At 55.5% G+C, this 27,209-nt stretch overlaps 11 protein-coding genes across 11 annotated transcripts; 3 read left to right on the forward strand and 8 right to left on the reverse strand.

The window, feature by feature from the left end:
- Positions 1–286: 286 nt before the first annotated feature.
- Positions 287–2,777, reverse strand: LMH87_004060 (uncharacterized protein; the record flags this gene model as incomplete). Its single annotated transcript, XM_056195225.1, has 2 exons — positions 287–2,039; positions 2,089–2,777. The coding sequence occupies 2 exons, from the start codon at positions 2,775–2,777 to the stop codon at positions 287–289; spliced, it is 2,442 nt and encodes an 813-aa protein (XP_056048875.1).
- Positions 2,778–3,083: 306 nt separating this feature from the next.
- LMH87_004061 (uncharacterized protein) lies at positions 3,084–3,839 on the forward strand (the record flags this gene model as incomplete). The annotated part of the gene is made up of 3 exons (XM_056195226.1): positions 3,084–3,170; positions 3,219–3,706; positions 3,761–3,839. The coding sequence occupies 3 exons, from the start codon at positions 3,084–3,086 to the stop codon at positions 3,837–3,839; spliced, it is 654 nt and encodes a 217-aa protein (XP_056048876.1).
- Positions 3,840–4,721: 882 nt separating this feature from the next.
- LMH87_004062 (uncharacterized protein) lies at positions 4,722–6,966 on the forward strand (the record flags this gene model as incomplete). Its single annotated transcript, XM_056195227.1, has 3 exons — positions 4,722–5,101; positions 5,157–6,598; positions 6,668–6,966. 3 exons carry the CDS (start codon positions 4,722–4,724, stop codon positions 6,964–6,966), a joined length of 2,121 nt encoding a protein of 706 aa, XP_056048877.1.
- Positions 6,967–7,469: 503 nt separating this feature from the next.
- Positions 7,470–9,634, reverse strand: LMH87_004063 (uncharacterized protein; the record flags this gene model as incomplete). The annotated part of the gene is made up of 5 exons (XM_056195228.1): positions 7,470–7,827; positions 7,898–8,450; positions 8,510–8,852; positions 9,109–9,264; positions 9,404–9,634. 5 exons carry the CDS (start codon positions 9,632–9,634, stop codon positions 7,470–7,472), a joined length of 1,641 nt encoding a protein of 546 aa, XP_056048878.1.
- A 2,737-nt stretch (positions 9,635–12,371) lies between these two features.
- Positions 12,372–12,875, reverse strand: LMH87_004064 (uncharacterized protein; the record flags this gene model as incomplete). The annotated part of the gene is made up of 2 exons (XM_056195229.1): positions 12,372–12,735; positions 12,799–12,875. 2 exons carry the CDS (start codon positions 12,873–12,875, stop codon positions 12,372–12,374), a joined length of 441 nt encoding a protein of 146 aa, XP_056048879.1.
- Positions 12,876–13,992: 1,117 nt separating this feature from the next.
- Positions 13,993–16,380, forward strand: LMH87_004065 (uncharacterized protein; the record flags this gene model as incomplete). The annotated part of the gene is made up of 7 exons (XM_056195230.1): positions 13,993–14,133; positions 14,189–14,252; positions 14,299–14,471; positions 14,527–14,595; positions 14,754–15,833; positions 15,906–16,177; positions 16,233–16,380. The coding sequence occupies 7 exons, from the start codon at positions 13,993–13,995 to the stop codon at positions 16,378–16,380; spliced, it is 1,947 nt and encodes a 648-aa protein (XP_056048880.1).
- Positions 16,381–16,698: 318 nt separating this feature from the next.
- Positions 16,699–17,780, reverse strand: LMH87_004066 (uncharacterized protein; the record flags this gene model as incomplete). Its single annotated transcript, XM_056195231.1, has 2 exons — positions 16,699–17,489; positions 17,588–17,780. 2 exons carry the CDS (start codon positions 17,778–17,780, stop codon positions 16,699–16,701), a joined length of 984 nt encoding a protein of 327 aa, XP_056048881.1.
- Positions 17,781–18,755: 975 nt separating this feature from the next.
- Positions 18,756–19,526, reverse strand: LMH87_004067 (uncharacterized protein; the record flags this gene model as incomplete). Its single annotated transcript, XM_056195232.1, has 1 exon — positions 18,756–19,526. One exon carries the CDS (start codon positions 19,524–19,526, stop codon positions 18,756–18,758), a length of 771 nt encoding a protein of 256 aa, XP_056048882.1.
- A 1,860-nt stretch (positions 19,527–21,386) lies between these two features.
- On the reverse strand, positions 21,387–22,421 carry LMH87_004068 (uncharacterized protein; the record flags this gene model as incomplete). The annotated part of the gene is made up of 1 exon (XM_056195234.1): positions 21,387–22,421. One exon carries the CDS (start codon positions 22,419–22,421, stop codon positions 21,387–21,389), a length of 1,035 nt encoding a protein of 344 aa, XP_056048883.1.
- A 2,242-nt stretch (positions 22,422–24,663) lies between these two features.
- LMH87_004069 (uncharacterized protein) lies at positions 24,664–25,203 on the reverse strand (the record flags this gene model as incomplete). Its single annotated transcript, XM_056195235.1, has 3 exons — positions 24,664–24,779; positions 24,841–24,923; positions 24,983–25,203. The coding sequence occupies 3 exons, from the start codon at positions 25,201–25,203 to the stop codon at positions 24,664–24,666; spliced, it is 420 nt and encodes a 139-aa protein (XP_056048884.1).
- Positions 25,204–26,005: 802 nt separating this feature from the next.
- On the reverse strand, positions 26,006–27,178 carry LMH87_004070 (uncharacterized protein; the record flags this gene model as incomplete). The annotated part of the gene is made up of 1 exon (XM_056195236.1): positions 26,006–27,178. One exon carries the CDS (start codon positions 27,176–27,178, stop codon positions 26,006–26,008), a length of 1,173 nt encoding a protein of 390 aa, XP_056048885.1.
- Between the last annotated feature and the right edge of the window lie 31 nt (positions 27,179–27,209).

Consider the following 27,209-nt stretch of genomic DNA (forward strand, 5'->3'; position numbering starts at 1 on the left):
ACATTGTATTTACACTTGAAACCCGATTTGTCGGGAAGCAAGTCTGGAGTTGGTCGCTGGATTTTCTCAATTGTAAGCGCAGGCAAGCCGTCATACTTTAATTATACCCGTTGCATTAATTAACCTTAACCATGATGCATTATTGTAATTGTTATTTAACATCAACATGTATTTTGTCCTTGTAGGAACTATGCATAGAAAATCATTCTTCATCACATCGTCACCTTTGCTCAACGTGCAATGTTCAACAACTACACGCTGCCTCACCCTCAACTACCTCTCCCTATTAAAACGTACACTCTCGCAGCCTGCCCAGCTGGCCCATCTCGTACTCGATCCAGCGGCCCACGCCCTTTTTGCCAGGCACGAGCACGGTGCCCGGGTTCATGACGTGGCAACCCTCGTAGGTGACGCAAAACGGCGGCGCTGAGGCGTCGACGAGCACCATGGCCGTAGGCAGCGGGTACAGGTGCAGCGCCGACGCAAAGTCCCAGTGGACGGGCCGCGCGGCCGTGCGGAACGGCGACAGGTAGCCCTGGTCGAGCAGCGTCTTGACGAGCTTCTGCGCCGAGTGCACGTCCTGCGGCAGCGACGTCGTCGTCGTCGTCACCGTGGGCTCTTCCTGCGTGGGCTGCGGCGGCGGCTGGTGGCTTCTAGGTCCAGCAGCGTCGTCATTGTCCACGTCCATAGAGTCCGGGGCTGGCACGTCTTCGTCGGGCAGGGTCTGGGCATCGGGGTTTGGATCCGTGGTGGCATCTTGCTCTTCGGCGATGGCGGCCGCCGCACCGCCACTCTGCTTCTTTAAGCGCACCGAGGTGCGGCGCAGGCGCGCCGATATGTCATCGCGGAAGAGCACGAGCTCGTGGTTCGGTCCGAAGAGGCTGATGCGGCTCGGGTTGGACGCCCACACCGCGCTGCCCTGGACGCCGTGGTGCGCCGCCGTGCTGCCGCCCGCCTCGGCGTTGGCCGTCGCAAAGGCCCTGCGGATGCGGGACGTGAACATGTCGGGCACGGGCTTGCGCGGCAGCGGCGCCGACGCGCCGGCCGTAAACGACGAGACCCAGCCGTCGTTGTCGCCAGGGACAAAGACAAACGTCGACGCCTGCAGCAGCGTCGGGAAGTCGGCGAGGGTCGAGGCCAGCGCGTCAAAGTATTCCTTGTACTCGATGCTGCCCCCGCTGCCGCCCCGCGCCAGGACCGCCTGCTGCGTGAAGTTGCCCGCGAGCACAAACGTGACTGGCGCGCAGCCCTCAGGCTCGGCGGCGTAGAGTGCGAGGATCTTGCGCAGCGCCTGCAGCGCGCGCGGCTGGTCGAGGTTGAGCTCGCCAATGACTACGGCACGGCCGCGGGACGGGCCGACAGCACCGGCATCGTCGTCGAGAGAGGACGATGCCGGCGGCGGTGCGAGCAGGCGGCGCTCTAGGCGGCGCATCTTTTGGCCCACGGCGCGCTCACTGCCCACGCCGAGAAAGTCGATCCAGCCAAAGCCTCCGCCGATGGTGTGGTCTGCCGTTTCCTCGGGGCCTGTGATTCCCAGGGTCGCTTTTCGCTTTTCGCACGGGGGCTGTCCGATGAAGAAGCCTTGGAAGCGGCCGCCGAGTGTGCCTCCGACACCACTGCTGCCACTCAAACCCTTGCCCACGGACTCGTCCTCTTCCTCGTATACACCGTCTACAAGAACAATCATGCCTGGGCAAAACCAGGCAGAGTCTTCAGGGATGGCGATTGCCTGCTTGAGATCCAGCATGATGGTGCCTGTCAAATCACTAATGGCCAGTTCACCGGTGGGCAAGATATTGAGCTGCCCGAGAAGCATGTGGTTGCTGCCGTGGCGTCCGAGCATGTTCGCAATTGGTGTTAATTTTAGAGTTTGCGGGTTCGAGGATGTTCTTTGTAATTCGCGAGATCGAGAAGAGGAGACGGTAGAGGCTTGGAAGGATTCGTTGCGGAGGAGTCGTTGGTGAATGACATGATATCGGCTGCGAAAGGTTGCCGTTTTATGTGAGGCTTGTGGCAGGAGTGATGGTTTTGTCGTGTCCCTGAGAGGTGTCAGCGCGCGTCTTCAGATACATCCAATAGCACCCGTACCTCTCAAAATGCTTCTTTCCAAGGTTATAATAAAGTCGCGGTTGCTCAAAAGCGTCAATAACTCGAAGCCACCCGCGAGGGTCGTTTGTCTCGTCGTCTTCCTGCTCTCCTTCTTGCACACCGAGACCGGACATTCCAAAGCTAGTGTTACTATCCTCTCTTATCAGTCCTGTCGGGCGCAAGCCGAGTCGAGTATTGAATGAGTCGCCAGGGTTGACATCGAGCATGCTGTCGCCTCGGGGCAGTCCTCTTGCTGGGCCGACGAGCTTGCCACCACTCATATTTCCTTCTAGTGTTTTCAGAATCTCATGAAGCTCTTTGCTTGTTCCGTCAACAATGGCGCCGCCATTGCGATTCTTCCAGCTTCTAGCTGCCTCCTCCAGCACCCTTTCCGCAAGACCGTCTTCGCGCCATCCTGATCCGCAGTGTCGGCCGATAAATGAGGCCAGCTCTTGTAGCGCGGAAGAGGTGAGGGTTAAAGAATGCTTCTTGGTGAATGTTCGAAAAGCAAGAGGTCGCAACGTCGCGGGCGGGAGTATAATCGGGAGGATGCCGGCTTTGGGGGCATTCACATTGAATGGCTTCAATGGGTGCACCGGGGTCGCGAAGGATGGCGATGATGAAGGCAGCGCCGAGGAGGGTATATGGATATTTTTGCGGCGAAATATGGGCGCTGGTGTTTTATCCATCTTTTCGACAGATTGCAGGCTCGAGTCACCTAGCTATGTAATGAAAATGCAATGGTGCAGCGAAATCTCGAGCAAGTCTCTAAAACGGCCTGGCTGGTGGACGCGCCGGGCAGTCCAGGTACGTACCGCGTCGACGCGTCTAACGTTAATTGAATTCGATAGATGCATAACCCGCTTTTGTGGGGTCCCGCCCAAATTGTCTCCATGAGCATCATGGTGAGCTCATGAGGACGACCTTTCGATGAGTATATATTTGTTGGACAGGAATTGAATTTCACCATCGCAATTCAATCATTCAAGCTCACAATGTTTGCACTACGATTTAGAGCTCCGTTGCGCACACTCGTGTCGCTCAGGCGCATGGTATCAACGCTACCGAACAATGAATACATAGTGAGTCTCCTTGTTGCGAACAGTTGAGCAATGCTAACAGAACCCCAGCGCGTCTTCAAAGATCCATCGTCCAACTCCAGCATCCTAACTTACTTGGAAAATTACCCTCCATCGAAGCGTCTGGCCATTGGCACAACTACAGAGGTGCCTCCCACGCCGCGGAGCTTTACTGAGAACAAGCAATTTCTGGAAATTCTGGATGAGGTGCTGCGCGAATACGGTCACCTCGACGAAGATGTTGCTAGCCAAGCCCGCGCTCTTGCCACTCCCGCTAGCTTCCAGATCAGTCCCGGAGGTGGTAACCCCCGTCGCAAGGGTGCCCGTTCGGAACCGCAAGGCGCGAGTGGGCAGGGCGGCGCCGGAGGAGCAGGCATCGGATCATTTGTTCATCTAGGTGACCGCAGGCACCCACCGGAGTTTGGCAGGATCGCTTGGCCAGAGGATATCCTTGGAAGTGTCGAGGTCAACGAGTCAGGCGAGGTATCGGGCAAGATGGAGCCGAGCGGCACCTACCGTCCGCTGACAAACGATGGCATGTAAGTTTTCATCTTTCTTAATCTAGATGTGACATATCGGCTTACAAAAAGTAGCCTGGGCTTGAGCCCTTTCATTCGAGAGAAGTTGGTAGAGCGCCTCAAGAAAGAGGAGGCCAACGAGAAGAAGCAGTAAATTTGCTGGGTAATTGCACCAGTCTAATAATTGAAATCCTGTAAGATAGAACTACGAGAGCGAGTGGTAATGTAAAAAGTGAATTCGGAGCGGAAATATGTGCCCAGCACGGTGACTGCCGCGATGTTGCCGGCGTGCTGGTTTTCGCGGTATATTTGGATAAGAGTAGTGGCTCCGTTAAGATGATCTGTGTGGGGAGTTGTGCGCCGCGTTTACCTGTCGGCGAAGTACAGCGCAGAGTATAAGTAGCATTTCGTGGCTGGTAGACTCGGGCTTGATATTACTCTTGCCGTCTTGGACTACATGTCACACAGTATGGATGGGCATTAGCCAGCAATTACCACTACGAAGCAGCTGGTAGGTGCTGGAAAATCACCAGTAGTAAGATATTAGTGTGCCAGCAATAGTAGGAATATTGTAGGACAATAATCCGTTTCCTTCACTGCTTCGTCAACTTTTGTGTCGACGGCGCTGTGCAGGGTAGCCTCCAAAATGCTGACGTAGTTATGGCGCTCTGACACCAACAGAGCGGCTCCTCCAGCGCCGGTAGCGGGGCGTCAGTTACAGGGCCTTTCAGCGCCCTCTTGCCCCCCCAACCCCCCAAAGGCAGGACAAGCCACCTAATCCCAGTGCAGCCAGTGGCCCAGCATCGCCCAGCTCTCCCACCGAAATCACCCAGCAATATTCCAACCCCGCCTCAACCTCTCCCCAGCTTATTACCTAGGTAGCTTGTCTGGCCTGGCCTTGGCTGCCCAAAGTTTCCCTGGCCTTCCGTGTGCCGCCCTTCTCCACGACACAACACAAATCTCACGATATCTACGGCGCCGCCCACCCCTGCGAGCTTGGCTGTTTCCCCCTCGCCCATCCGAAAATCCGCTCGCCATGGCTCACCGAGGCTTTGACGACGAGGAGCTGACCATTTCGCTCTCGTCGACGCACGTCCGCCGGCAACAGCAGCACCAGCACCAACCCCACCATCGCCATGATGCCGACCGACTGCCCAAGCCGGTGTCTCAAACCGTAGGCGCTCCCCCCAAGGAAAAGTCAAAGACGGAGCAACGCATCGGCGCCTACAAGGTTATTCGCACTCTGGGAGAAGGCTCGTTTGGTAAAGTCAGACTCGCCACCCACATCGGTACCGGCCAACAGGTCGCGCTCAAGATTATCGCCCGCAAGAAGCTCATCAGTCGTGACATGGTCGGTCGCGTGGAACGAGAGATCGAGTACCTGCAGCTGCTACGTCACCCCCATATCATCAAATTGTAAGATTCAAACCAGGCCCGGGCGAAAGTGGCGTATACTAATGTCCTGGCGTAGATACACCGTTATTAAGACATCGACCGAGATCATCATGGTCCTCGAATACGCCGGCGGAGAATTGTTCGACTATATTGTACAAAACGGCCGCATGAAGGAGCCCGAAGCCCGTCGCTTCTTTCAGCAAATGCTCTGCGCCGTCGAGTACTGCCATCGTCACAAGATTGTTCACCGCGATCTCAAACCTGAGAACCTGCTCCTCGACGAGAACCTCAATGTCAAGATTGCCGATTTCGGTTTGAGTAACATTATGACGGACGGAAACTTCCTCAAGACGTCCTGCGGCAGCCCGAATTACGCTGCGCCAGAAGTCATTGGCGGAAAGCTCTACGCTGGCCCCGAAGTTGACGTCTGGAGCTGTGGCGTCATCCTCTACGTCCTGCTTGTCGGACGCTTGCCCTTTGACGACGAGCACATCCCCAGTCTCTTTGCCAAGATTGCGAGAGGAACATATAGTATGCCCCAATGGATGCCGAGCGGCGCAGCCAACCTCATCAAGAGAATGCTCGTCGTCAATCCCGTGCAGCGTGCCACGATCGAGGATATCCGCCAGGACCCATGGTTTATGACCGATCTCCCCGCTTACCTGCAGCCTCCCGTCGAGGAGTTCCTCAACACTGGTGTGGACCCTAATAAAGCTATTGAAAAGAGCGACATTGCCCCCAACGCCTCTGTCAAGGTGCAAGAACGCCTACATAACGAGGTTACCGACAAGATCAGCAGAACCATGGGTTACGGAAAGACTGATGTTGAGGAGGCTCTCCAATCAGAGGAGCCCTCTGCCATCAAGGATGCATACATGATTGTTCGCGAAAACAAAATGATGCAAGTCAGCCAACTGTCAGAAGCTATCGCAGCCGAAACCGAAGAAGGCAGCCCAGTCATGAGCATGTCCTCGGTACGATCGGGAGTCCCACAGCCGCCACGCCCATACGTTAGCAAAGTTGGTATTCTGCCCTCAAGTATCGGCACATATCACAAAGACTATATTGAGCGTGCAAAGTCGGGTGTAGAAGACACAGCGCCCGCCGAGATGGCCATTAACGATGAGCCGCTTTCGGCCCGCACTGATGCTGAGAAGGAAGAGGCGTCTCGACGCCTCAAGCCTCACTCGCGCTCGCAGAAGCAGTTGGAGGAAGGCAGCAAGAGACCACAGGGCATGACACCCATCAACCCGCCGAAGAAGACAAAGCCTGTTCGCTGGCAATTTGGCATTCGGTCGCGTAACGCCCCGTGGGAGGCGCTTTTGTGCATCCACAAGGCGCTATACAAGCTGGGCGCCGCGTATATCCCGGATGAAGACTATGCGAGGCTGCGTCAACAAGAAGGAGAGACGCCAGTTGAGGAGGAGAAGCCCGATCCCTTGGACGCGAAGGACCCCACCCACCGGTATAAGCTACCCGCGGATCCGTGGCACATTCGCGTGCGCTGGGAGACTAAGAGTATGTTGAACCTGCGAGTGCCATCTGACTCCTGCCGTACATTGAAACTGACATCTTTTGTTCCTGCAGTCATGCGCAGCACAAATACCAACACGCCGACAGAGACCGAGGGCAAGGACGATGGCAAGATGCCCGACACGTACCAGGTGCTGCTGGAGGGCAAGGCCGCGCAGAAGCGAGACTTTGTGGCGCTGCACCTGGGCATCCAAATCTACGAAATGGAGCAGGGTGTGTACCTGGTGGACTTTAAGTGCTCAGGCTACGAGACGGCCGATGGCAAGCTGCTGGAGGAGAAGGAGGTGATGAGCCCGTTTCCGTTCCTGGACATGGCGGCGCGTCTGATTATGCAGCTTGCAGAAGCAGATTGAGGCCGTTGTATCAAGACGATTCCCTTTGACCTTGTCTTTATTCTTCTCAATTTTTTCGAATGGCGCATGGCATGTATTTTCCTACAGATTCGGGAGTTTATTGTTTGTTTTTTGTTGGTCTGCGTCGCATGCTGGGAGATATTTCCACGGGGTGCACTCACGCACGATAAAAACGCATTCATCTACAAATTTAACCAAGTTTCATGTCCAACAGTTTGTACAAGGGATTTTTTTTTTGATTCTGTACACTAGATACAAGTGTAAATTGTAACGAAATGATGTTTTATCATGACAAAAGGAAAAATCGTCATCCCAAATAAAAACCCATGATTTTGTGCATTGTGTTTTCGTGCCGCACTCTTACTTTTTTCCAACAAGTGCCACGTGGTCTAAATAAATGATCCAACAAACGATATCCAAGATAGAAAAGCTGTACAGTTATGGAAATAAACAAATCAACAAACTAGACAAAAGACGACAGGACAAAGTGGTCTTGTGTTAGTTTAGTGGAACTGGTCCTCGGTGACACCCTTGCCCATGGCCGAGGTGGAGCTGACACCGCCGGTAATCATCTTTTGCAGCTCGTCGACGTAGTTGGCGCCGGACCACTTCTGGTGCTTGACGACGTCGACGCCGAGCTCCATCTCGGGCTCCTGGACGAGCTCGCCGTAGGCGCGCATGCCCTGCTTGGCGTAGGCCTTGGCGAAGCGGTCGCTGATGAGGGCGGTGGTGTGGAGGCCGGCGAGGGTGATGAACTGCCAGCAGTAGCCGAGGCCGGCCAGGCGCTTGATGTACGTCTCCTGCTCGTCACGGGGCATGGCCGTCTTCCAGTTGAATGAGGGAGAGAGGTTGTAAGAGAGCCTGGATCGAGGAGCTTTGGTTAGCGTTTCGTTGATGGAGAAAGGGGGCCGAGTGAGAAGAGGATGCTTACTTCTGGTGGGGGATGACGGCGTGGACACCGTCGGCAAACTCCTTGGCCTGGGCAAAGTCGGGAAGCTTGGACTCCATCCAGACGGCGTCGCAGTAGGGACCGTAGGCGATGGCGCGGTTGATGGCGCAGTCGCAGCCGCCCTTGAGGCGGTAGTAGCCCTCGCGGGTGCGGGGGGCGTCCCAGTTGAAGTAGACGTCGACACCGAGGATGCTCTTGGCGAGAGCGCGCGACTCGGAGTTGGACTTGCCCTTGGCCTGGGCCTGGTACTTGGACTTGAGCTCGGCCTTGTTGGGGAAGGCACCGGCGTCGATGGCGGCGGCGACGGCATCGTCGAAGCGCGAGAGGTTGGCCTTGGCCAGCCACTCGTCCTCAATCTTCTGGAGCTCATCGCCAACCTTGCCAGCGGCCTCTGCGCTAGCCATGAGCTCGCTGAGGGGCTGCAGGTTGGGGTTGGTGCTGCCAATGATGAAGGCGTGGTCGCGGGGGTCGATGGTGGTGGTGATGAGGGTGGCGGCCTCGGCGTCGGTACGGGCGACGGCGATGAGGTCAGAGCCTATGACATTGTTAGCGACAATTGTTTTCTTGGAGTAAGATGCGACGATGAAAACTCACCCATGATGTCGGCCTGGGCACGGATGGCAACCAGACGGTTAATGTGCTCGCTGATAGGAACGAGGACCTTGCCGGCCATGTGGCCGCACTTCTTGGTGCCAGGGGCCTGGTCCTCAATGTGAATACCGGCAGCACCCTTCTCAACGAAGAGCTTGGTGAGCTTCATGACGGCGGTGAGACCGCCATGGCCGGTGTCGGCATCAGCAATGATGGGACGGAGGTAGTCAACGTTGGCGAGCTGGGCACGCTGGCTCTTGGGAACGCTGAGACGCTCCTGGCGCTGCTTGCGGTCGTGGAAGAGCTGGGCCATGAACAGGTGGCCAACCTTGTTAGGGACGGTAGTCTAAAAAGTGGCATAATTCCAGTCAGTCTTTGGATATTTCATACGGCACTTCGAGGGAATAATGAACGGCGCAAAAAGAAATGCCATGCAAAGTAGTGTGCATACTGCGATGCGCTGCGCATAGGTGCTGGAGCGCACGCCTTGGCATGTGATAATATCGTCGCAGCCAAACCCACTCCATGGAGGGGCATCTTATTAAGGTGCTGAAAAAGGTGCGGGCGGGTGTAAGCGGCTGGGCTGGGGGGTTCTATCTCACGTAAGGGTAATCAGCCAGATCGGGGCCGGGCTCGTCAGAGGACGAAGCAGTGGAAGATGATTGCCATCCAGAGACGTAGACTGTGTCGAGGTACTTGGCCATCTGGGTGAGCATGGTAGGCTCGAGACAGCCGTAGGTGAAAGAGGCGTCCTTGGTCTGTTTTTGGAGCGGTTAGCGTTGAGCCGAGGCGATCGTTGACAAAGAGTCGGCGGCTTTAAAAAAAAGCGACCTGAGCCATTGGAGAAACCAATTGACTCGAGAAAAGCTTTGAAGAGCCGAAAGTATATGCGCGTACCTCGAAACGGTTCTCCATGATCTGCCAGAGCTTCTTGGACTGGGCGTTGCTGGGGTACTCAATCTTGAGGTGGCCACGCTTGGAGACAATCTGCTCGGCAGTGAAGGGACGGGTGGTGTGCTTCCAGCGGGAGTCCTTCCACCAGGACTTGACCTGGGCGACCTCCTGGGCGAAGAGATCATCCTCGGTGTCGGGGTTGACGGCCGGGTTGATCATGTTGTTGGCAGCCATGGTGGCGGGTAGAGGTGGTTTAGCCGAGGTGTAGTAGCAATGGTGGGATGTAGGTTGGAGAGATGTGCAGCCAGCGAATTGCAAGAGAGGGCGAGGAGGAGAGAGAAGAGGAAAGTCTGGAAGACTTGGGGATGGCAAAATAAGGTGTTGGAGAAGGAAAAGAAGAAAAAAAGAGGAAGAGGAAGGAGGCACGAGGTCGAATGCCGAGAGATATTTAGAGTCGGCCGTCAGTCAGTCATCCTGGTGCACATGGCCGGCCGTGGTGTGGCGCCTAAACCGGCCGGCCGGTTGTGTTTGCTCGTGCCAGGTGCTGCCAGTTACGGGCGAGTGGGCCCTTGGCAGCTGGACGCTCCGTTTGCTCGTGGTGCGTTTGCACCAAGACACTCAGATTTACAGGGGAGCTGCTCACTGGCGCAAGCCCTCTGCAGGCCCGGCTCTAGCCTGTAAACGTGCTGGATGCATCTGTTAAGCCCGTGGCCTGCGCACCCATCGACCACCTAACAAGGCTGGTAGATACTTGGCTAAGCCAGACTATTACTCTCCCACACCATGTACCTCACATCATTCAGTAAGCCCCATCACCCACCAGTCCTCCACTATGTGTAGCATAACCCAGTCAACGAGATAATACTGCATGCCCATTTGGGAGGGAATGCCTGCGAGCCACCTAGGAGAGAGCTAGAAAAGCTCGGAGAAGGAGCGGGTTTCCGCTCGTACGGCCGGGGCAGGGGGAGTCAGTCACAGCTCTTGGTTTTCTTTTTAGTTACCGATATCAATCGTCATTTTCGTCGAGGAGCGAGCCCCAAAAGTCCGGTTGTCGCATGGCCTGGCCTCTCGGGGGGGGGGGTCTCGGCTCAAAGGGCGACCGGAAGTTGGAGAAGACGAAGCACATGCTCGGGGGCAACAGAATTGGAATTGGAGCGCCATAGCACCGGCTTCAGCGAGTTACAGAGGGCAGCTGGCGCCTGTTTGCTCGCTGTGGCGGGCGCTGCAGCGAAATCGAGAGGGTGGGGTTCCGGCGTGGTGGATTGCGGCGTCATCGCCCCAGCCAATGGCAGGCACTGCAAAAGGTAAAAAGCTCGCTCTGGCACGCTGGAACTCCGGCGGTGGGGCCCACCTAGGTCTTTGACCGAGGTGCCGGGGCCGCCTGTGGGTGTGGCGATGGGATGCAGTAAACTTTTGGACCAGCGAGGTGAGTGCTGTATGCAGGGCATCTGTAGCTAAGTAGGCAATTCCGCAGAATTGCATTCGCTTGGGCAATAAGCCGACTACTTTCGTGTTTTACACCACAGCGAAACGGCCTTTCCATCTGACTCGTTCTTTGTAGAGATCAAAGATGTACCGACCAAGGTAGGCAGCCCCAATTCACCACCTCCCCGCGTCATCGAGCTTCACTGCACCCACCACCACCGGCTAGCGGTGGCATGCTCCAGACGCTCCCCCAACTCCCCCGCAAACCATTCTCGGCCACATCTTTACAGGGGGTCTTGCGGCGGCTCAAGTCGCTGCAGCATCGCACTTCGCCCCGAGAAACCCTCTGCAGGGCGCCTCGACAACTGCCCATCAAGTTCGGATTTTGGCAAAGCTCAATCTAGCACACATATGTACAAACAATGCAGAATGAACCTGCAACTACTATACATGGACTCCGTATTTCCGTAACCTCTCTCAATAAACCACCCTCCGCATTGTCCTCTTCTCCTCCGTCTCGTTCCGCGTTTTCCCTTGCGCGGCCGTTCCTCTCCAACACTAGCGCCCGATTCGCTCCTTTGCACCATCGTCGAACCCACCCCGGAGCCGGGCCCTGCCTTTACATGTGACGGCACAAGACGTCTTGCCCTGCCGGTCTGCCGACAAGGCTGGCACCGTCGCGGACGTTATACAGCCTTGAGTCTGCCAACATCTACCCTCCGTGGGCGGTGTCCAGGCTCTGCCCACTGATTCGTGATGCACTCTCGGGATATAAAGCCGAGCGCCTAGCCCGCCACCATGCAAATGAAACACGACCGCTGTTGAGAAAAGAACACAAGACACCGAATTCAAGATGCCGAGTACAAGACACCGAATACAAGATACCGGAGCTACACTGTGACTCACTGTGGCAAACCTCAATCTGAGCGCAGTCACGACGCGCAATGCTGGTCGCCGATAACTGCATTCATTGTCCGCTTGTTTGCTTCTACATCGCTGTAATAAAATTGCAATAGCTCATAGGGAACCATGTGGATATAAACGTCCAAATAGAGACATAGCTCCTAAAGCCGCGTTCCAATCCCGCTGCCTTATATCCTCCGGATCCTGGACCCAGCTAGGGTTTACCACAATCTCTTCCTGACCAGCTGGCGTCGGTGTAACATTCAATATCCCGCTATTCCGGTAAATATCGACTTGGTATGGCCTGAGATCAGCGCAAGTCACTCTGAGACAGCCGGTAGCACGCATAATCTCTCTGAGCGCATCCGGCGAGAGTGCGCGTGTTGTTCGCCCCGAAAGCTAACCCTGCCACAACGGACACGCTCTCAAACCGCTGCTGGTCAGCTCGTAACTCTCGTAACTGTGGAAACGTCGACTAATCTAATCCCAAGAGCCTGTTGAAGTTGCGGTTGGCCATCTCTAGCGTGCGATCTCTTGCTGTGGCTGATATCGGCACCTTGTGAAGAGTCGCGTCCCGCATTGTGCCCTGCCAACCGGTTGTGAGGCCCGGCTGTAGTCGTGCGGTTTTTGCCGCCATAGACTGCTAGTATGTTGGATTTTCAGCGACGAGCCGCAGAGTGATATCGGTTGACGGGTCAGCTTTCTTCCATCTTTTGAGATGTCGGAAAAGTTGGACAAGAAATGTGGTCATTCTGATGTTGTCTTGCCTCAGCTGCGCATCGAATTGCCTGTGGCTGAAAAGGGGAGGATCGTTAGTGTCAATGAGTCTCATGACCATGATCGCACGCTGCTCCTCAGTTCCGTGGAAGAATTCGGGTACGTCAAGCGGCGTGCTGCGCAAATCGAAGTCGACATCGATGCGGACAAGGCATCGCTTGCGCCGACCGTCTTTGACAAAGATGCGCTTGAACATGACCAAGTCGGTATTGTTAAGCTTTGGGCGAAGCCTGATTACTCTAAGTGTATGTAGTTCCACAAGGTGTTGCCACCGCCGGCAAACACAGGCGTACAGGACCGGAGATTCATTGCGTCGACGCTTGGACTGGACGGCGAGGTCAATGATCATCATCAAGATCTCGTCTGGCATTGTGGCTTTTTCAAAAGAAAGATTGTTATTTAAATACTGACGGTGAAATGATCTGCATGAGGTGTAAATTGGGGAACTGGGATAAAAAAAGGTCAGAGCAAAATGTGCGCGAGGAAGGAGAGCGGCCGAGTACGCCGCAGGGCAACAGATACCGTGACCATTGGTACGGCTGCTGTGCCAGGCGCATTCGGCGTCTAGATTACCGTTGCGGACGGTTTTAGAGAAAATTCACTACCCTGTTAATTCATGAAATTCAACGATAAAATCATAGACGGCCTAATTGTTCATACTTCATTGTGTACGCCCATGTGCAGTTCGACGTCTTGTCAGGCCAATTGGGCAACTATTCTGGATGTCGAACCGAGCAGATGCCTGATTCTCCTTGCCTGAACTTGGTAGGATTTCTAGAGATGCAAGAGACATTCAACTTGCCGCGTCAAAAATAGGTGAAGCGGTACTCGCTAGACAAAGCGCGCCATGTACGTGGCTTAGAGGTACGCCGGGCGCGCGGGAATCGACCTGATAGGATGATGACTCTGCTTATCGCCATATTAGGCGTTTCAGCTTGGCCACGCCTGCTGCCGTCTTACGCCAGTCTCGTCACGTCCCGCATGCGCATCCCACTTCTGCATCCGACATCGCTTACGCCTGCCATACCCTACGCTCCTAGTCAGATATGGCGCTGAGCCGGCAGCCAGACAACGACGGCACTCTCCCCTTGTTGGGATAAAAATCGTCAAGCCTCGCCATCGTCCCGTCTTTTCTGCACACTTGTTTGGTGCCCATCGCCTCCACGCCCGCCTCCCCTCCGCCTCCACAAGGAGCTGTGAAACCCACCCCGGGCGACCCGCCGCTAAAACCTACCTACCACGGCTGCCACATCTGAATTCTCCAAACAACATCACGACCTGCTGCTGTCCTTTGACCAAAACGTACAGCTAGCCTGCCCAAGATCGCATTGTCTCGTCGCTCCCGAGGCATAATCCATCTTGTTTGAGATTCGCCTCTGTAAAAGGACGCGCAATTGGGCATCGACAGCGAGCAGCACCGCACCCCGCCATTTTGCCCCTCGCCCCGCCGACACCGCTACTCGGAGAGCAAACAGATATTTCAAAGAATGGCTGATTCTACGACGCCTTCGGCGCATCGTCCTCGGGGCTCCGATGATTTTGGCGTCTTTGATGATGCAAAGACCTATTATGCCTCCGAAGAACGACACACTGGCCGGTTCGCCAACCGGACTCGCACATTCTCCCAGGCAAGCAACATCCAACGTCATGTCATGGTGACGACCCAGCTAACACAAACCCAAGAGCGGTTTGATCAAGCAAATCGAGCGAATGAACATTCCGGAGCCTTACCGCCGTGGAAGTCACGGTATGTTACGCCGAGTACCATGTGGTAAGATGCTTACGCGTTTTAGATGAGAGTAACCTGGAGCAAGGCCGCCGCTTTCTTATCCAAGTCGACGCGACCCTTGAGAGCTTAAAATCCCAGGAAGACACGGACGGAAACATGCAAATTACAATCGAAGATCATGGCCCCAAAGTTCTGCCTCTGCGAACCGCCGCCTCCGCGGGTCATCATCGCTTTGAAGTCCGTGGCACGTATATGCTGTCCAACCTGCTCCAGGAGTTGACTCTGGCCAAAGAATACGGCCGCAAGCAAATCATCCTGGACGAGGCCCGACTCAACGAAAACCCTGTTAATCGCCTCTCTCGTCTCATCAAAGACCACTTCTGGGATGGCTTGACTCGACGCATCGATGCATCCACAATCGAAATCGCGGCTCGCGATCCCAAAGACTGGACGGATGACCCTCGGCCCCGTATCTATGTGCCAGCCAAGTGCACTACACAATACGAATACTACAAGCAGGTTGCCCTCGATCGCCCAGAAATTCGACTAGACGTTCAATTACTTCCCGAGGTCATCACCCCCGAAATTATTCGTGACATGAATGCGAAGCCCGGCCTTCTCGCCGTCGCCGTCGAGGAGGTTGAGGAACAGGACCCTGTCAAGGGCACAGTCAAGACCCTCCGTGGCCTCCCCTTTGTTGTGCCTGGTGGCCGCTTCAATGAGTTGTACGGATGGGATAGCTACATGGAGTCTCTTGGACTGTTGGTCAACGACCGCGTGGACCTTGCCAAAGCAATGGTGCTCAACTTTTGCTTCTGCATCGAACACTACGGCAAAATTCTCAATGCGACACGATCGTACTACCTCGGACGCTCACAGCCTCCTTTCCTGACCGACATGGCTTTGCGAGTCTACGAGAAGATCAAGCACGAACCCGACTCGCTCGAATTTCTGCGCCGCTCTATTCTTGCTGCCATCAAGGAGTACCATAGCGTTTGGACTGGCAAGGCTCGTCTTGACCCTACGACTGGTCTATCGAGATACTGCCCTGAAGGTCTTGGAGTTCCTCCCGAGACCGAGCCTAGCCACTTTGTCCATATTCTGGAGCCATACATTGAGAAGCATGGCATGAAGTTCGACGAGTTTGTGCAGGCCTACAACTACGGCGAGATCAAGGAGCCAGAGCTGGACAACTACTTTATGCACGATCGCGCCGTGCGAGAGTCCGGCCACGACACCAGCTACCGCTTCGAGGGAGTGTGCGCTAACCTCGCGACGATTGATCTCAACTCGCTACTGTTCAAGTATGAAACCGATATTTCTCGCACCATCCGCAGCTTGTTTGGGGATAAGCTTGTTATGCCCGAGGAATTTTGCCACGGCACCCCCTACAAGCCAGGCGACATTCTCACCTCTGCCTTGTGGGATCGCAAGGCCAAGAGACGCAAGCTTACCATGGATAAGCTGATGTGGAACGAAGAAGAAGGCATGTTCTTTGATTATGACTTTGTCAACAAGAAGCGTTGTACGTATGAGACTGCCACGACCCTGTGGTCGCTGTGGGCTGGTGTCGCCTCGCCAAAGCAGGCGGCGGATATTGTAAGGAAAGGCCTTCCCAAGTTTGAAGAGTTTGGTGGCCTGCTCGCCGGTACTGAAAACTCGCGCGGCAAGGTCGGTTTGGAGCGACCCAACAGACAGTGGGATTACCCGTATGGCTGGGCACCGCAGCAAATGCTTGCCTGGACGGGCCTGCTCCGCTACAGTTTCAACGAAGAGGCTGAGCGTCTCGCTTACAAATGGCTGTTCATGATTACCAAGGCTTTTGTCGACTTCAATGGTGTTGTTGTCGAGAAGTACGATGTGACGCGGCCGATCGACCCCCACCGTGTGGACGCCGAGTACGGCAACCAAGGTCTCAATTTTAAGGGCGTGGCCAAAGAAGGGTACGTTTATACAATCCGAAGCCATTGTTGACCGCGCAGCGCTAACTTGCTATAGATTTGGTTGGGTGAATGCCAGTTATGTGTATGGATTGCAGATTGTAAATGCGCACATGCGCCGTGCGCTGGGCACGCTGACGCCGTACCCGACGTTTATCAAGGCTATTGAGCAGATGAATGAAAAGGCCCTTGCCGATCTTGAGTAGAGGATGTGGAGTTTTGCATTAGGTAGACTAAATATTCATAGCGTAACGAGGGTTTCCTTAATACATTTTTAATGCATTCGATTGTTGTCAACCGCCATCCTTTTTGGAATAGGCCACAATGTGATTGTACAGCTCTGATATTTTGCCGCACGTGTCATTAGTTCGATTGCTGTTGTAGTTGATGAAGTCGTTGGTCAACTTTGTCTATAAGAGTGCCTCCAGCGCCAAATACCCAGGACATGATGAACTGGCTGGCGTATTGCAAACCAAGTACTTCACGTCCAAGTAGATTTCCCATCCCAACCCATGCCCTGCCATCTACTTCTTACTGCCCAGCAGCACCGACACCGGCCACTCGGCCTTGACCTTGCCCCCAAACTCTTGGTTGATGATGCGCTCAAACTCGACCCACGACGGCAGGTCCCAGCAGCGCTGATCGTACGGCATCGTCAGCGAGACCAGGAAGCCCTTGACCCAGTCCACGTCGACCTCGCGGCCCCACGTCTCGTCCTCGACGTTGATGACCTTTTCCGAGTCCTTGACCCTGCCCTCCTCCACCGGGAACTCCTCCTCCGGCAGCGCCCGAAACGCGTCAATGTCCTCGCGGCCGTGCAGGTTGATGTTGACCCGCGTCCAGTCGCGGAAGGCGCCCGTCGCTTCGTCCGGCAGGGCCAGGCTGTTGAAGCCGCGCATGCACCGCCGCGGGGCGCTGCGCACGCGCTCGTGCTGCAGCCCGGGGCTGTCGGCGAAGAACATGCGGTAGGCGTCGAGCTGGGCGTCGCGCATGAGGTGCGTGAGGCGCGGGTGGTCCTGCGGGAAGTACATGCCGAGGCCGTAGAAGACGGCGGCAAAGGTGCCGCCGGGCTTGAGGGAGGCGGCGGCGGCGGCGAGGGCGGGCTCCGTGTCCATCCAGTGCAGCGACTCGCCGCACGCGACGAGGTCGACAGAGGACGGCGGCAGCCAGGGCTCCTCGCCGGGGCTGAGGTGAAAGGTGAATTGGGAGGCGGGATGCAGGACGGACCGCGCGAGGGCGAGGTTAGAGGAGCCAGGGTCGGAGACGGCGACGCGGGCGAAGTGCCGGGCAAGCGTCGCGGAGAGGATGCCGCCGCCTGGGAAGAGCGGTGAATAAGCGATGCGGAAAAGAGAAGAGATTCAAGTTTGCTGAGTGAGGAGGAGGAGGAGGAGGAGGAGGAGGAGGAAAGCTTACCGGCTCCAACGTCGTGCGCGGCGTCGAACTTGCCGCCGTGCTTGCGGTGGTAGTCGAACCACAGGTCAAACATGGACTGGGGATACTCGGGACGGTGCTCCTTGTAGGATGCCCATGCATCCTGGCCGATGGAAAAGGGAATGGCCAAGTCTTCGACCTCGAAGGAGGGATTCTTGTTTTCAGCATCTGCCATTTTTCTCTTTTTTTCCCCTGTATTAATAGTTGCTGCTGGTCAAGTTGTGTTGTTCCAGCTCGTCGTGTAAATGGCAACTGGGAAACGTGCCTATTTAGGCTCCAAATGCTCCGTGGAGCTCGGGATATCCCTGTCCGTGGAATCGGCGTCATTGTTTCCGTGCGGACTTTCGGTACTATCTAGCTCAGGATTAGGTTCGGGAATCCAACGTTGTTGGTGTGCTTGATCGACTAGCAATAGGTAGCATTACGAACCGTCAATTCCGTGGACTCCCACCGCTCATTGCCACCCCGCACTCTTGGCTAGCGTGGGAGACCGATTAGCGCAAGGGCGTGTTCGAGGGAAAGAACTCTGAAGCTGTGAGGCGAATGATGGTACAGAGCAGGGTTATACACGCCGAAGATCTGAAATCTAGTGCAGGCTCGCCATGTGCTTTGTGTGGTCCTGCGTTGTTGCGAGATCTGGCGCGCCGATGCAAATCGCTCGATTCAATAGCGGGGGCATATTCCCCGAAAGAACGCCACATATATGCATGCAGGGCTGCGACCGTGTTCCGCGGGATCTGGCACAAGGCAACATCTGGAAAAGAAGAACCAATGTATTGGGTCAGAAAGTGTAGGCTACCCCTGCCGTACAGCCGGTTAAGGTGAGACTGCCGTCTTGATTGCCGAGATCCACATCAGCCTGTACATCAGGACGATTTCTACAAGTGCCAAGATGGAAATCCTGGAATCGTACATGCGACCCAAGGGTTTAAATAGTACTTGACGGTGAAATGGGGTGTTGATCAACCTGTTGAGCTTTCTAGTGCTATCCTAGTCAAGCCATCATTTAGCCAAATTGTAGCGCCCAGCTACACTTTAAAGCCTTGCAGCCCAGGCTGCGGTGTCTATATGTGCCAATCCATTGCTTAGCCGAGAGCCCGTTGTGAGACCAGACAACCGTTCACAAAAAGTCCGATGGCCTGCTCCCATGTTACTCATCTGGGCGTACGGCGGCAATCATCTCGGCCCTCCGCCTGGCAACCGCGCTCGCATCCCATGTTCCCGCGAAGATATCATCGCACTCATCCTCGTCCTCCGAGTCAAACGAGATGTTGTCGCTGCTCCCGCGGCTCCCATTGCCATACGGACCTCCTGTGATGCCGTCGCCCACCACCGCCGGCCCCTCCGTCCCCGCGCCGTCACCGTCGCCATCACCCCAGCTGCGGTACGTCATGACGCGCTCCGTCTCGAGTATGTACTTGCCGACCTTGTACTTTTGCGACTTTTCCTTGGCGTCGACGTACTTCCAGCCGAGCTTCTTGGAGCACGCGCCGCAGGAAATGTCCGCCACGACGTGCCACCCCGTGACGAGCTGCCGGTTCTCCAGGCGGCCGATGCGGATGTTGAGCAGCGAGTCTTCGTCGGAGGCTGTGGATGCAGGTGGTGGCGCGACGAGCAGCGCGCGGCCGTAGCGGCCCGTGAAGCCCTTGGAGATGATTTGCGCCGAGAGCGCGAGGTCGGCGGAGCAGGCGGTGCAGCGGAGCGTGTCGGGGTGCAGGCGCGCGAGGCGGCGGCCGCCGGTGGAGGACGAGGATGGAGGTGATGTGCTGGGGGAAGATGTGTCGGATGATGTTGATGAGGAGAAGCGGCGACGTAGAGAGGGAAATTTGAAGCTGGGCAGCAGAAAGCCGGGAAAGATGGGCGGGGTGGCAGAGATGCGGTTGCTGCCCCGCGTTGTGTCTGATAAGGACCGGTTATGCATTATGATGTAGGATATCTATGAGGATGTGCGGCCGGAATCGTAAGAGAGACGATGGCGGTTGTCAGCGGTCGATGTTGAGTAAAAGACGTTCGGCCTGTTCTGGCGTCGGGCGCAGTGTATGTGCGATCGGATCGGATCGTCCGATGGTGGACGAGGCAGAGCCGACGCTCGGGAGGTGTAGTCGCAGGGGTCGGGATATGTGCTGAGGAGGGTTCACGGAGTTGGTAGACGGCGACACTTCGAGGCTCGACGGCGACTTGATGGTGTGGAAGAAGAGATGATGAGAAGACAAACAAACAAACAAAGGCATCAGCGGTGAGATTCGGGTATGATTGCGTCCGATGGCGGTTGAAAGCGCATGTATCTGCAGCGACCCCGGTATTGGGTCGGGTGAGCCCCGCTCCGAGGTCAAGGGACCAAAACGACGGTTGGGCCACGGGACCAGAGGCAGTGCGTGCAAGGCGTCGACATAAAAAATGCTGGTGGGCAATAGTTTCTTGGAATAAATCACTTGGCTTTTTGTTTTCCTCCAAATAACTCTTGTTTGCTGATTTGTTCTCCATACCATTGCCATTTTTCAATTCAGCCGAGTACCTTGCAAACTGTCACTGGTAGAGATTCCCCACAGTACCCTTCTCCACAGTGCCTGCTTACGGCGAGGCTCACTGTACCAGTAACCGCCAGAGTCAACTGCCCCGAAGCACAATGGGCAGGCTGAATCCAGTGTGTAAATGGCCATATCAAGATTGAGAATCCCGTAACTCGGGATCTGGCAGCAACCATGACAGATCTCTAGGTATAGCTTTTCTCTGCGAGATGGCAGTGTTTGCTGTTGCCAAGGGCATCGTGGCGCTCTGCCAACTCGCAAACATGAATGCTGACTCGTGCTGGCGTCTTCCGAGGTCACGCAGCACAAGCCGCACAATCCATCGGTTCATGGCATCGCCAGCTTTACTTGCCAAGTGAAAGACGCGCACTCATCGCAGGATTTTATGATGATGATGAGACACCTTGGGTGATTGAGACGTTCCATCCTTTCTGCAAACCACCCCCAAGCCGGCGATCGGAATTAGAAGTAGTGTCCGGAAAGAGGGCCCCCGCTACTGAAGGCATCGTCTCAAGGTCCGTCACCACTAACACTACCTATTGAAAAATAAAACGCATTGGCCTCATCAGAGAGACACCGAGAAATGCCCACGGCAGTCGCTGGCCCTGTGCGAAGCAACATCGCCTGCATCATCAGTGCTACGCTACTACGGCTCACGGCATCAGCATCTCGCGCCATCAAGCCTTGAACCAGACGCGCCAGTTGCAGCTGTAGAGAGCACCGACCACGGGGGCTTTTCGCTTCCAACTGGACAGTGGAAACTGCCAGCGCGCGAGACACTCTGTCTGAATCACAGCGGGGGGTAGTTACTCGCTGCGGCACTTGGTTTCGCCAATCTGTCTCAGATACGCAATTGCAAATGTAGTAATAATGTCTCAATTCAGTTTGTAAATGCTCAAAATGCTGCTTGCTACCCAGGCGACGCTCCAAAAAAAAAATCAAAAAAAAATCCAAGAAACAATACTCCGTAGACAATCGTACACGGTGTGACCACCTCGGCCCGGACTCGAGCCAGTGACAGCGACGCTATATCTTCGCTCTGTCACGACTGATGGGGAGCCGCATCGACGACTCCACTGCATCGGTCTTCAGAACGGGGCCCGAACTAGCAGCTGCAATTTCATGCCGTCTCCTGTGACGTATTGCCGCGAGCCGCATTCCTCTCCCTCTGTCCGAAATAAACAGCATACTGGTAGTTTCGGCTCAAACGGCTTCGTTGGCCCCTTGCAAATCCAAATCCCTGTATGCCAACCCTAGTTGACAAGCTGCACCATCATCTTGGCGAGGCTGTCGTGTTTGTAGCGAGAGGCCACCGTCACGGGCGTGTTGCCGTCTTGATCCTCGATGGTGAGCATGTGAGGCGCCTGGTGCTGGAGCAGCGCCTTGACGACCTCGTCCGAGCCGCTCATGGCGGCGGCGTGCAGGGGCGTGAGCCCTCGCTTGTTGATGTTGCGCTGGATGTCGACGCCGTTTTGCAGCATCCAGCGCACCATGTCGACGCTGCCGTCCTGGCAGGCGAGGAGTAGGGGCGTAAAGTCGTTGTACTCGGCCGCCAGGTCGGCGCCGCTCTCGACAAGCAGCTTGGCCATGCCGAGCGAGCCCGTCAGGATAGCCGTGTGCAGCGGGGTCTCGCCCGTCTGAGGCCGCGCCAGCGACGGATCCGCGCCGTGCTGAAGCAGGAGCCGGGCGATTTCAATCTGGCCGTTTTCAATGACCTCGTGCAGCGGCGCACAGCCCATGCGGTCCTGGGCGGCGTGGTCGGCGCCGCCTTCGAGTAAAGCCTCGACAATCTCGGCGTTGCCGCAGCGGATGGCCATCAATAGAGGCGTGTCCTTGGCACGGGTCGTGGCAGACGGGTTGGCGCCCTGGGCGAGCAGGTAGCGGACCAGGTCTGGTCGTTGAAAGTCATCGGCGCATGCGAGGTGGAGAGGTGTTTGGCCTTGTCTGTCGGTGATGTGAATTTTGGCACCCAGGTGGAGGATCTGCCAGGTGGCCCAGTCGGAGCCGGCCTTCATGGCCTCGAGAAGGGGTCGGGTGTTGTTGCGGCGCACGCGGTTGATGTCGAGGCCGGCCTCTTGCCAGCGCCGTAGGGTGCCGGCGTTTTGGTGGGTGAGGGCCCAGCGGAGGGCATCTTTCTGGAGGGTGAGCTCGTCGACGGTGTAGAGGTGGTTGATGAGCAAGTTGTAGTAGCCGCGGTCGACTTGGCAGAGAGAATTGATGTGCGATACTTGGGAGAGTTGAGCAACGATCTGGAGCCGCAGCTCTGTTGGTAGTGTGTCGAGACTCATGTTGTGTAAGCGGACTGCTGGAGCTGGATAGTGTGAGGTGGTGTAAGTGAGATGCAGCGAGTCGGCTCTGAAGAATTGAGAACCACGAGGAAGGGAATGGGTAGCAATATAGTGGCCTTGAGGAAAATAGAGAGAGCAAGGTAGAGGAGGGCAGCTGGGTCTTTATTCATGAGACGACAAGCTTTGTTGATTGTCTGGGAACGCCTCGGATTTTGGCCTGGTAGCTTTAGCTTTGGCCAGGCACGCAAGGACGGACGGACGGTGGCAGGCTGGCTGGCTGGCTGGCAGCTGCCGCTGTAACCGGGCGGAGCCGACGCGCCACAGGTGCCCTGCTCCAGCGTTCCAGGTACCCACGCCCTCCAAAACAGCCACTGTAACCTGGCAAACGGGCTTGCAAACGGACATTTTCCGGCAAACGGGGACTGCCAGCTGGCAACGTCGCCTGCTTTGACCTGTGACATCACGCAACGCCTGCAGGATTGTGGCATTGACGACACCACCCAACGACGTCGCACCCAAGCCTTTCCCTTTTCTCCATTCTGCACCGCTAGTTGCACCTCTTTTTCCCATCTCGGTGCAGCATATATCCATCCGCCTCACATTGACCTCTCGACAGCCTTTCCAAGAATAGCACGCTGATCTCCATCAGTACATCTCCACCACCAAGCCCAGGTACACCGCCCACCACATCTTAAAATACATCTTACAGGCCTCAATCAGGCACCGCCATGGTACCTGACCAAAGGCATCGTCATATACTCTCTACCCTGACGGAAAATGGACCAGATGCTGTCTCGAATCCTCAAGTCATTTCGGAGCTTGCACATCGGAGCTCATCTCGGTGTTCCGCCCTGGATCCAGACCCTAACTAGCCGCGACTCAGGCAGGCCCCCAAAGGGAATGCATCCTTTGGTCCGTAGCCCAGTCACACAGGCCCAGGCCTGGCGCCCGCTGCGGCACCGACACCACTAGCTTCTGAGCCCGCACCATGTCTTGCGACGGCCCTTTTTCTGGCCTCCGTCCAACTATGTACCTAGGTCCGCATGCACTCGACTCCAGTCAGTTACAATTCTGCAACTTGGCGCACCAAATTTAGAGCCTGCATGCGAACTGCTATACGGCTGCCCACGGCTGCCCAGCTACAACCTTTTCATTTCTCCAGCTGAAGTCTTGGCGCAGTCAGTATGGGAGTCGAGGCGCCGCGCACTCGTCGTGGCGTTCCTAGCTCATGTACGAGATGCTTCGACACGGCGCAAACCCCCAACTCAGCTCCAACAACCTGCATCATGAGCGCCTCCCCCGCGCGACGACAACGAAACTGCTAGCTGCCATGTGACGCTGCTGCGTGCAGGGGCTATGCCTGCTGTCCACGGCGCGGAATTGCTGCTCCTGCTAAATTCAGCATAGCCTGTCAGACGCTACTTTTAAACCCAAATTCGAGCCTGCAGGCATCATGCTTCAGCTGAAGCCTCTGAACTTTTGTCAACTTTTGGCATGTTGATGTGTAAGGCCATTTTGAGTCCATGGCATCGTCAAGGTGTTCCTCCGTCACTGCCAGAAAACGCCCTCGGACGTTTTCCCGTTCCAAATGTCTACTTCCACATCCTTGATCCAGACACGGGATTCAACATCCCAACTTGCTCAACCCCATCCATCCACGCCCGAAAATGCCAAACTCTAGCCGACCACGCGCCACCTACTATGGCGGTCGAGAATGTAAAGTGGCTTGAACAAGTTTTCAGGGTTGAAAAACGGACTTTGGCCCCAATCTCTCTTATTGCACTGACCCGAGAGCGCTTTATAGCTTGTTATACCGTGTAGTATAGGGGATACCCTCAACCACGCTGACAGGGCCAAGCGATTTCGAGCGCAGAGCCATGGGGCAGATGTTGGCTACATTCATCCGGAATATCGCAAGACCTTTTTGCCCTTTAGCTCTTTGACGGTTAGTATGGCCTAGTCGCAAGGTGGCTGACATTCATGCAAGCATAACTACCAAACAACAAAAAGAAAAAAGTAGTTGCATGGCCGATGCTGAATTCATACTTGCGATAACGAATATCAGCGGTCTAAAGCGAAAATCACCGACGAGGTTTGAAGAATGTTAGATCCAGTGGAAAGGCCTGGCCTATCCATGTAGCCATTTACGTGTGATCACGCACGTCGGCCGCATGTTTGCTCTCTCCTGGTGCTCGCGCCGTTTTTGGGTGGATGAGCACCGACAATGGTCCGCGCCATGCCACTAGCCATGGGACAAGGCACCGAACTGCATAGACGTCAATAAGTCGACCTCAAATGTGGCCACAGAGTGAGGCCCGGCCGGCCAGTCCCAGAAATCCCCAATCTTTAATTCAGGAACTGCATTTAACCATTAGCACATGTCTCCAGTCCTCAGTATGTCTTTTTGGGTGGTGCTTACATTCCCGTTTTATGCGCTCCCAGAGCTCCTGGGCATATTTCTTTTGCGCTGCATTATCTTGAAAGTAGTAAACGTGTACATCACTAAAGATGTTTTGTTTTCATCAGCCACCAACCCCGAAAGAAGGAATTTTGCTACTCACAAGCCACCGTCCGGCCCTGTGTCGACCGGTGCGGTAAAGGTTTCGTAAACCTGGCTAAGCCTCTGGCTGGTAGGACTCGCAACATCACCGCCGCTAGTTGCAGATGCCGCAGCTTCAAACCCTTCCAGGGGAGACTTGTAAAGAGGTTCTTGAAAACCAGCCATTGACGATGACAGTTGGCAACTTGGAAAGTGAAATCGATGTGTCGGATCCAAGGGCATCTTGGCAATTTAAGTACCTGTAGGTGTTTGTGCGACGACCTTTTCGAGACCCAATCATGCCATGTATGGCCAAGGCAGCGCCCCTTGTGTTAGGTCGCGCGCGGTCGAGAAGGAGGACGCCAAAGTGCGATTAAGCTGATCAATCAGGCTGTCGAGGTCTCGGCGCCATTCACGGTCTGCGTTACCGGCTATCCGGGCGGGCTGCCTATTTACTTGGTGTTGGTAGGCATCAGGTCCTCTAATCAATCTGCTTCGCCACGAGCGACTGAAGAGCGCAAGGATGAAGGATGCTGGTACTGGATACCATGATATTTTGCAATGTAGCAAAAGTGTGTATTCTTAGGCATATTTAGTAATAGCAGACCTCCCTTATCCGAGAGGCTCGCAGATTGTAATGGACGAGGATGCGAGGCCAACTCGGACGAAAAAGATCCAGCGATATCAGTCACAGCCGAATAATAACCTCGAGTATCGCTAGGCATCCACGACAGAGTGTTGCTGCAGCGCCGATCAACGTCAGGCCAGAAAAGTCCTATCGTCCTACTTCTGCTGTAAATACCCCGCTCCTGTTGCTCCTTGAGCTTTCTCCAAATGGTTTGATCTTTCGAAAACTGACTCAACGGAGTAGTGGCGCCCAGAAGGAATAAGGTGGCGCTGATATCCACGGTAAAAGGAATCCGGACGATCTCGCTTTACCTCACCCTCGCTCTCCAGTGCCGTTTCCCGCTCACTTGGTCTTGGTCTCCGATTCGCAATGCTACATCGTCCTCGTCAACCTCTTTACCACCAATCAGTTCTAGTGTTAGATGCGCCTGGCGCCTAATCGCTCGTTACACACGACCGATAATTTCGTTACAAGCTCCAACATGTCGGTATCAACAACAACATGAGCAGCACTCGACGGCACTTTACCACAGTGCACGGTACCAACGTTGCCGATAACTGCAATAACCGCATCTCCTTTTTCCTTCCACCACAGCGCACCCGTGAAGCCGAGGACACTACCGAAGTGACCGATCCATGCTTCATTGGCACCGTCTTTCCTCCGGAAGATGCCACGTCCCATATCCTCATTCTTCGTTATAGGCGTCCACGCAGTCAGCAGAGCCATGGATGCAGGGTGCAGAAGGGTTCCGCCGCGAAGAGCGATTGCGAGCTTGACAAGATCTGAGGCAGACGACACCATGCCGCCCGCCGTCCACTCCACTGACAAGTTGGACCCGGTGCAATCTATCAGTTGGCCATGCTCCGTAAAGGCCGGGGGGACTCCTGCATCCTCGCGAAAATTGTCCGTGGCCCAGTGATACCGGCGGGGGGCGACCCTCACGTCGTTTGCGCCCGGCTCGAATCCCTCGAGAAACGTGTGTTTCATGCCCAATGGGCCCAGGATCCGTCGTCGCATCTCTCTTTCGGCGGTGTTGCCGGTGGCCTTTTCAATTATCAATCCAAGCAGCGTGTAGTTTGTGTTGGCGTAACCGTATTCGCCTGGATTTGGAGCCGTCCTCCTTGGTCGACGAATGTACTCCAGGGGCTCCGCCTTGCCCCAAGCGTGGGCTGGGTCAAGCTTGTCGCCGCGTCCCTCTCTGATCCATACAGGATCGTCTTCCCAACTGTCAATGCCCGCATGATGGCTCAGCAAGAGCTCCACGGTTGCACTCGCCGCATTGTCAATATCGCGATATAGACCAGGACTCAGCACCTTGCCGACCGTGTCTGACAGGTGCAGCTTGCCTTCCTCTATGAGCTGGAAAACCACAACAGCCACGAACACTTTGGTGATGCTGCCGATGCCAAAGATGTGAGAGGGCTCAACCGGTGCCACTCCATCAACTGAACCGGCGGTCAGGTTCCAATGTCCGTCGGCCGTGGCTATTGCGGCAGACAGGCCAGGCACACCCGCCGCGATGCTCTCTGTCAGTATTGCTTGGAGTTTGGCTATGCAGTCGGTCTCATGATTTCCAGAGGTATCGCCCATGATAGCTGCGTACTTTTGACGGTGCTAGCTT

The sequence above is a fragment of the Akanthomyces muscarius genome, chromosome 2 (genome assembly GCF_028009165.1).
Source record: "Akanthomyces muscarius strain Ve6 chromosome 2, whole genome shotgun sequence".
NCBI classification, from domain to species: domain Eukaryota; kingdom Fungi; phylum Ascomycota; class Sordariomycetes; order Hypocreales; family Cordycipitaceae; genus Akanthomyces; species Akanthomyces muscarius.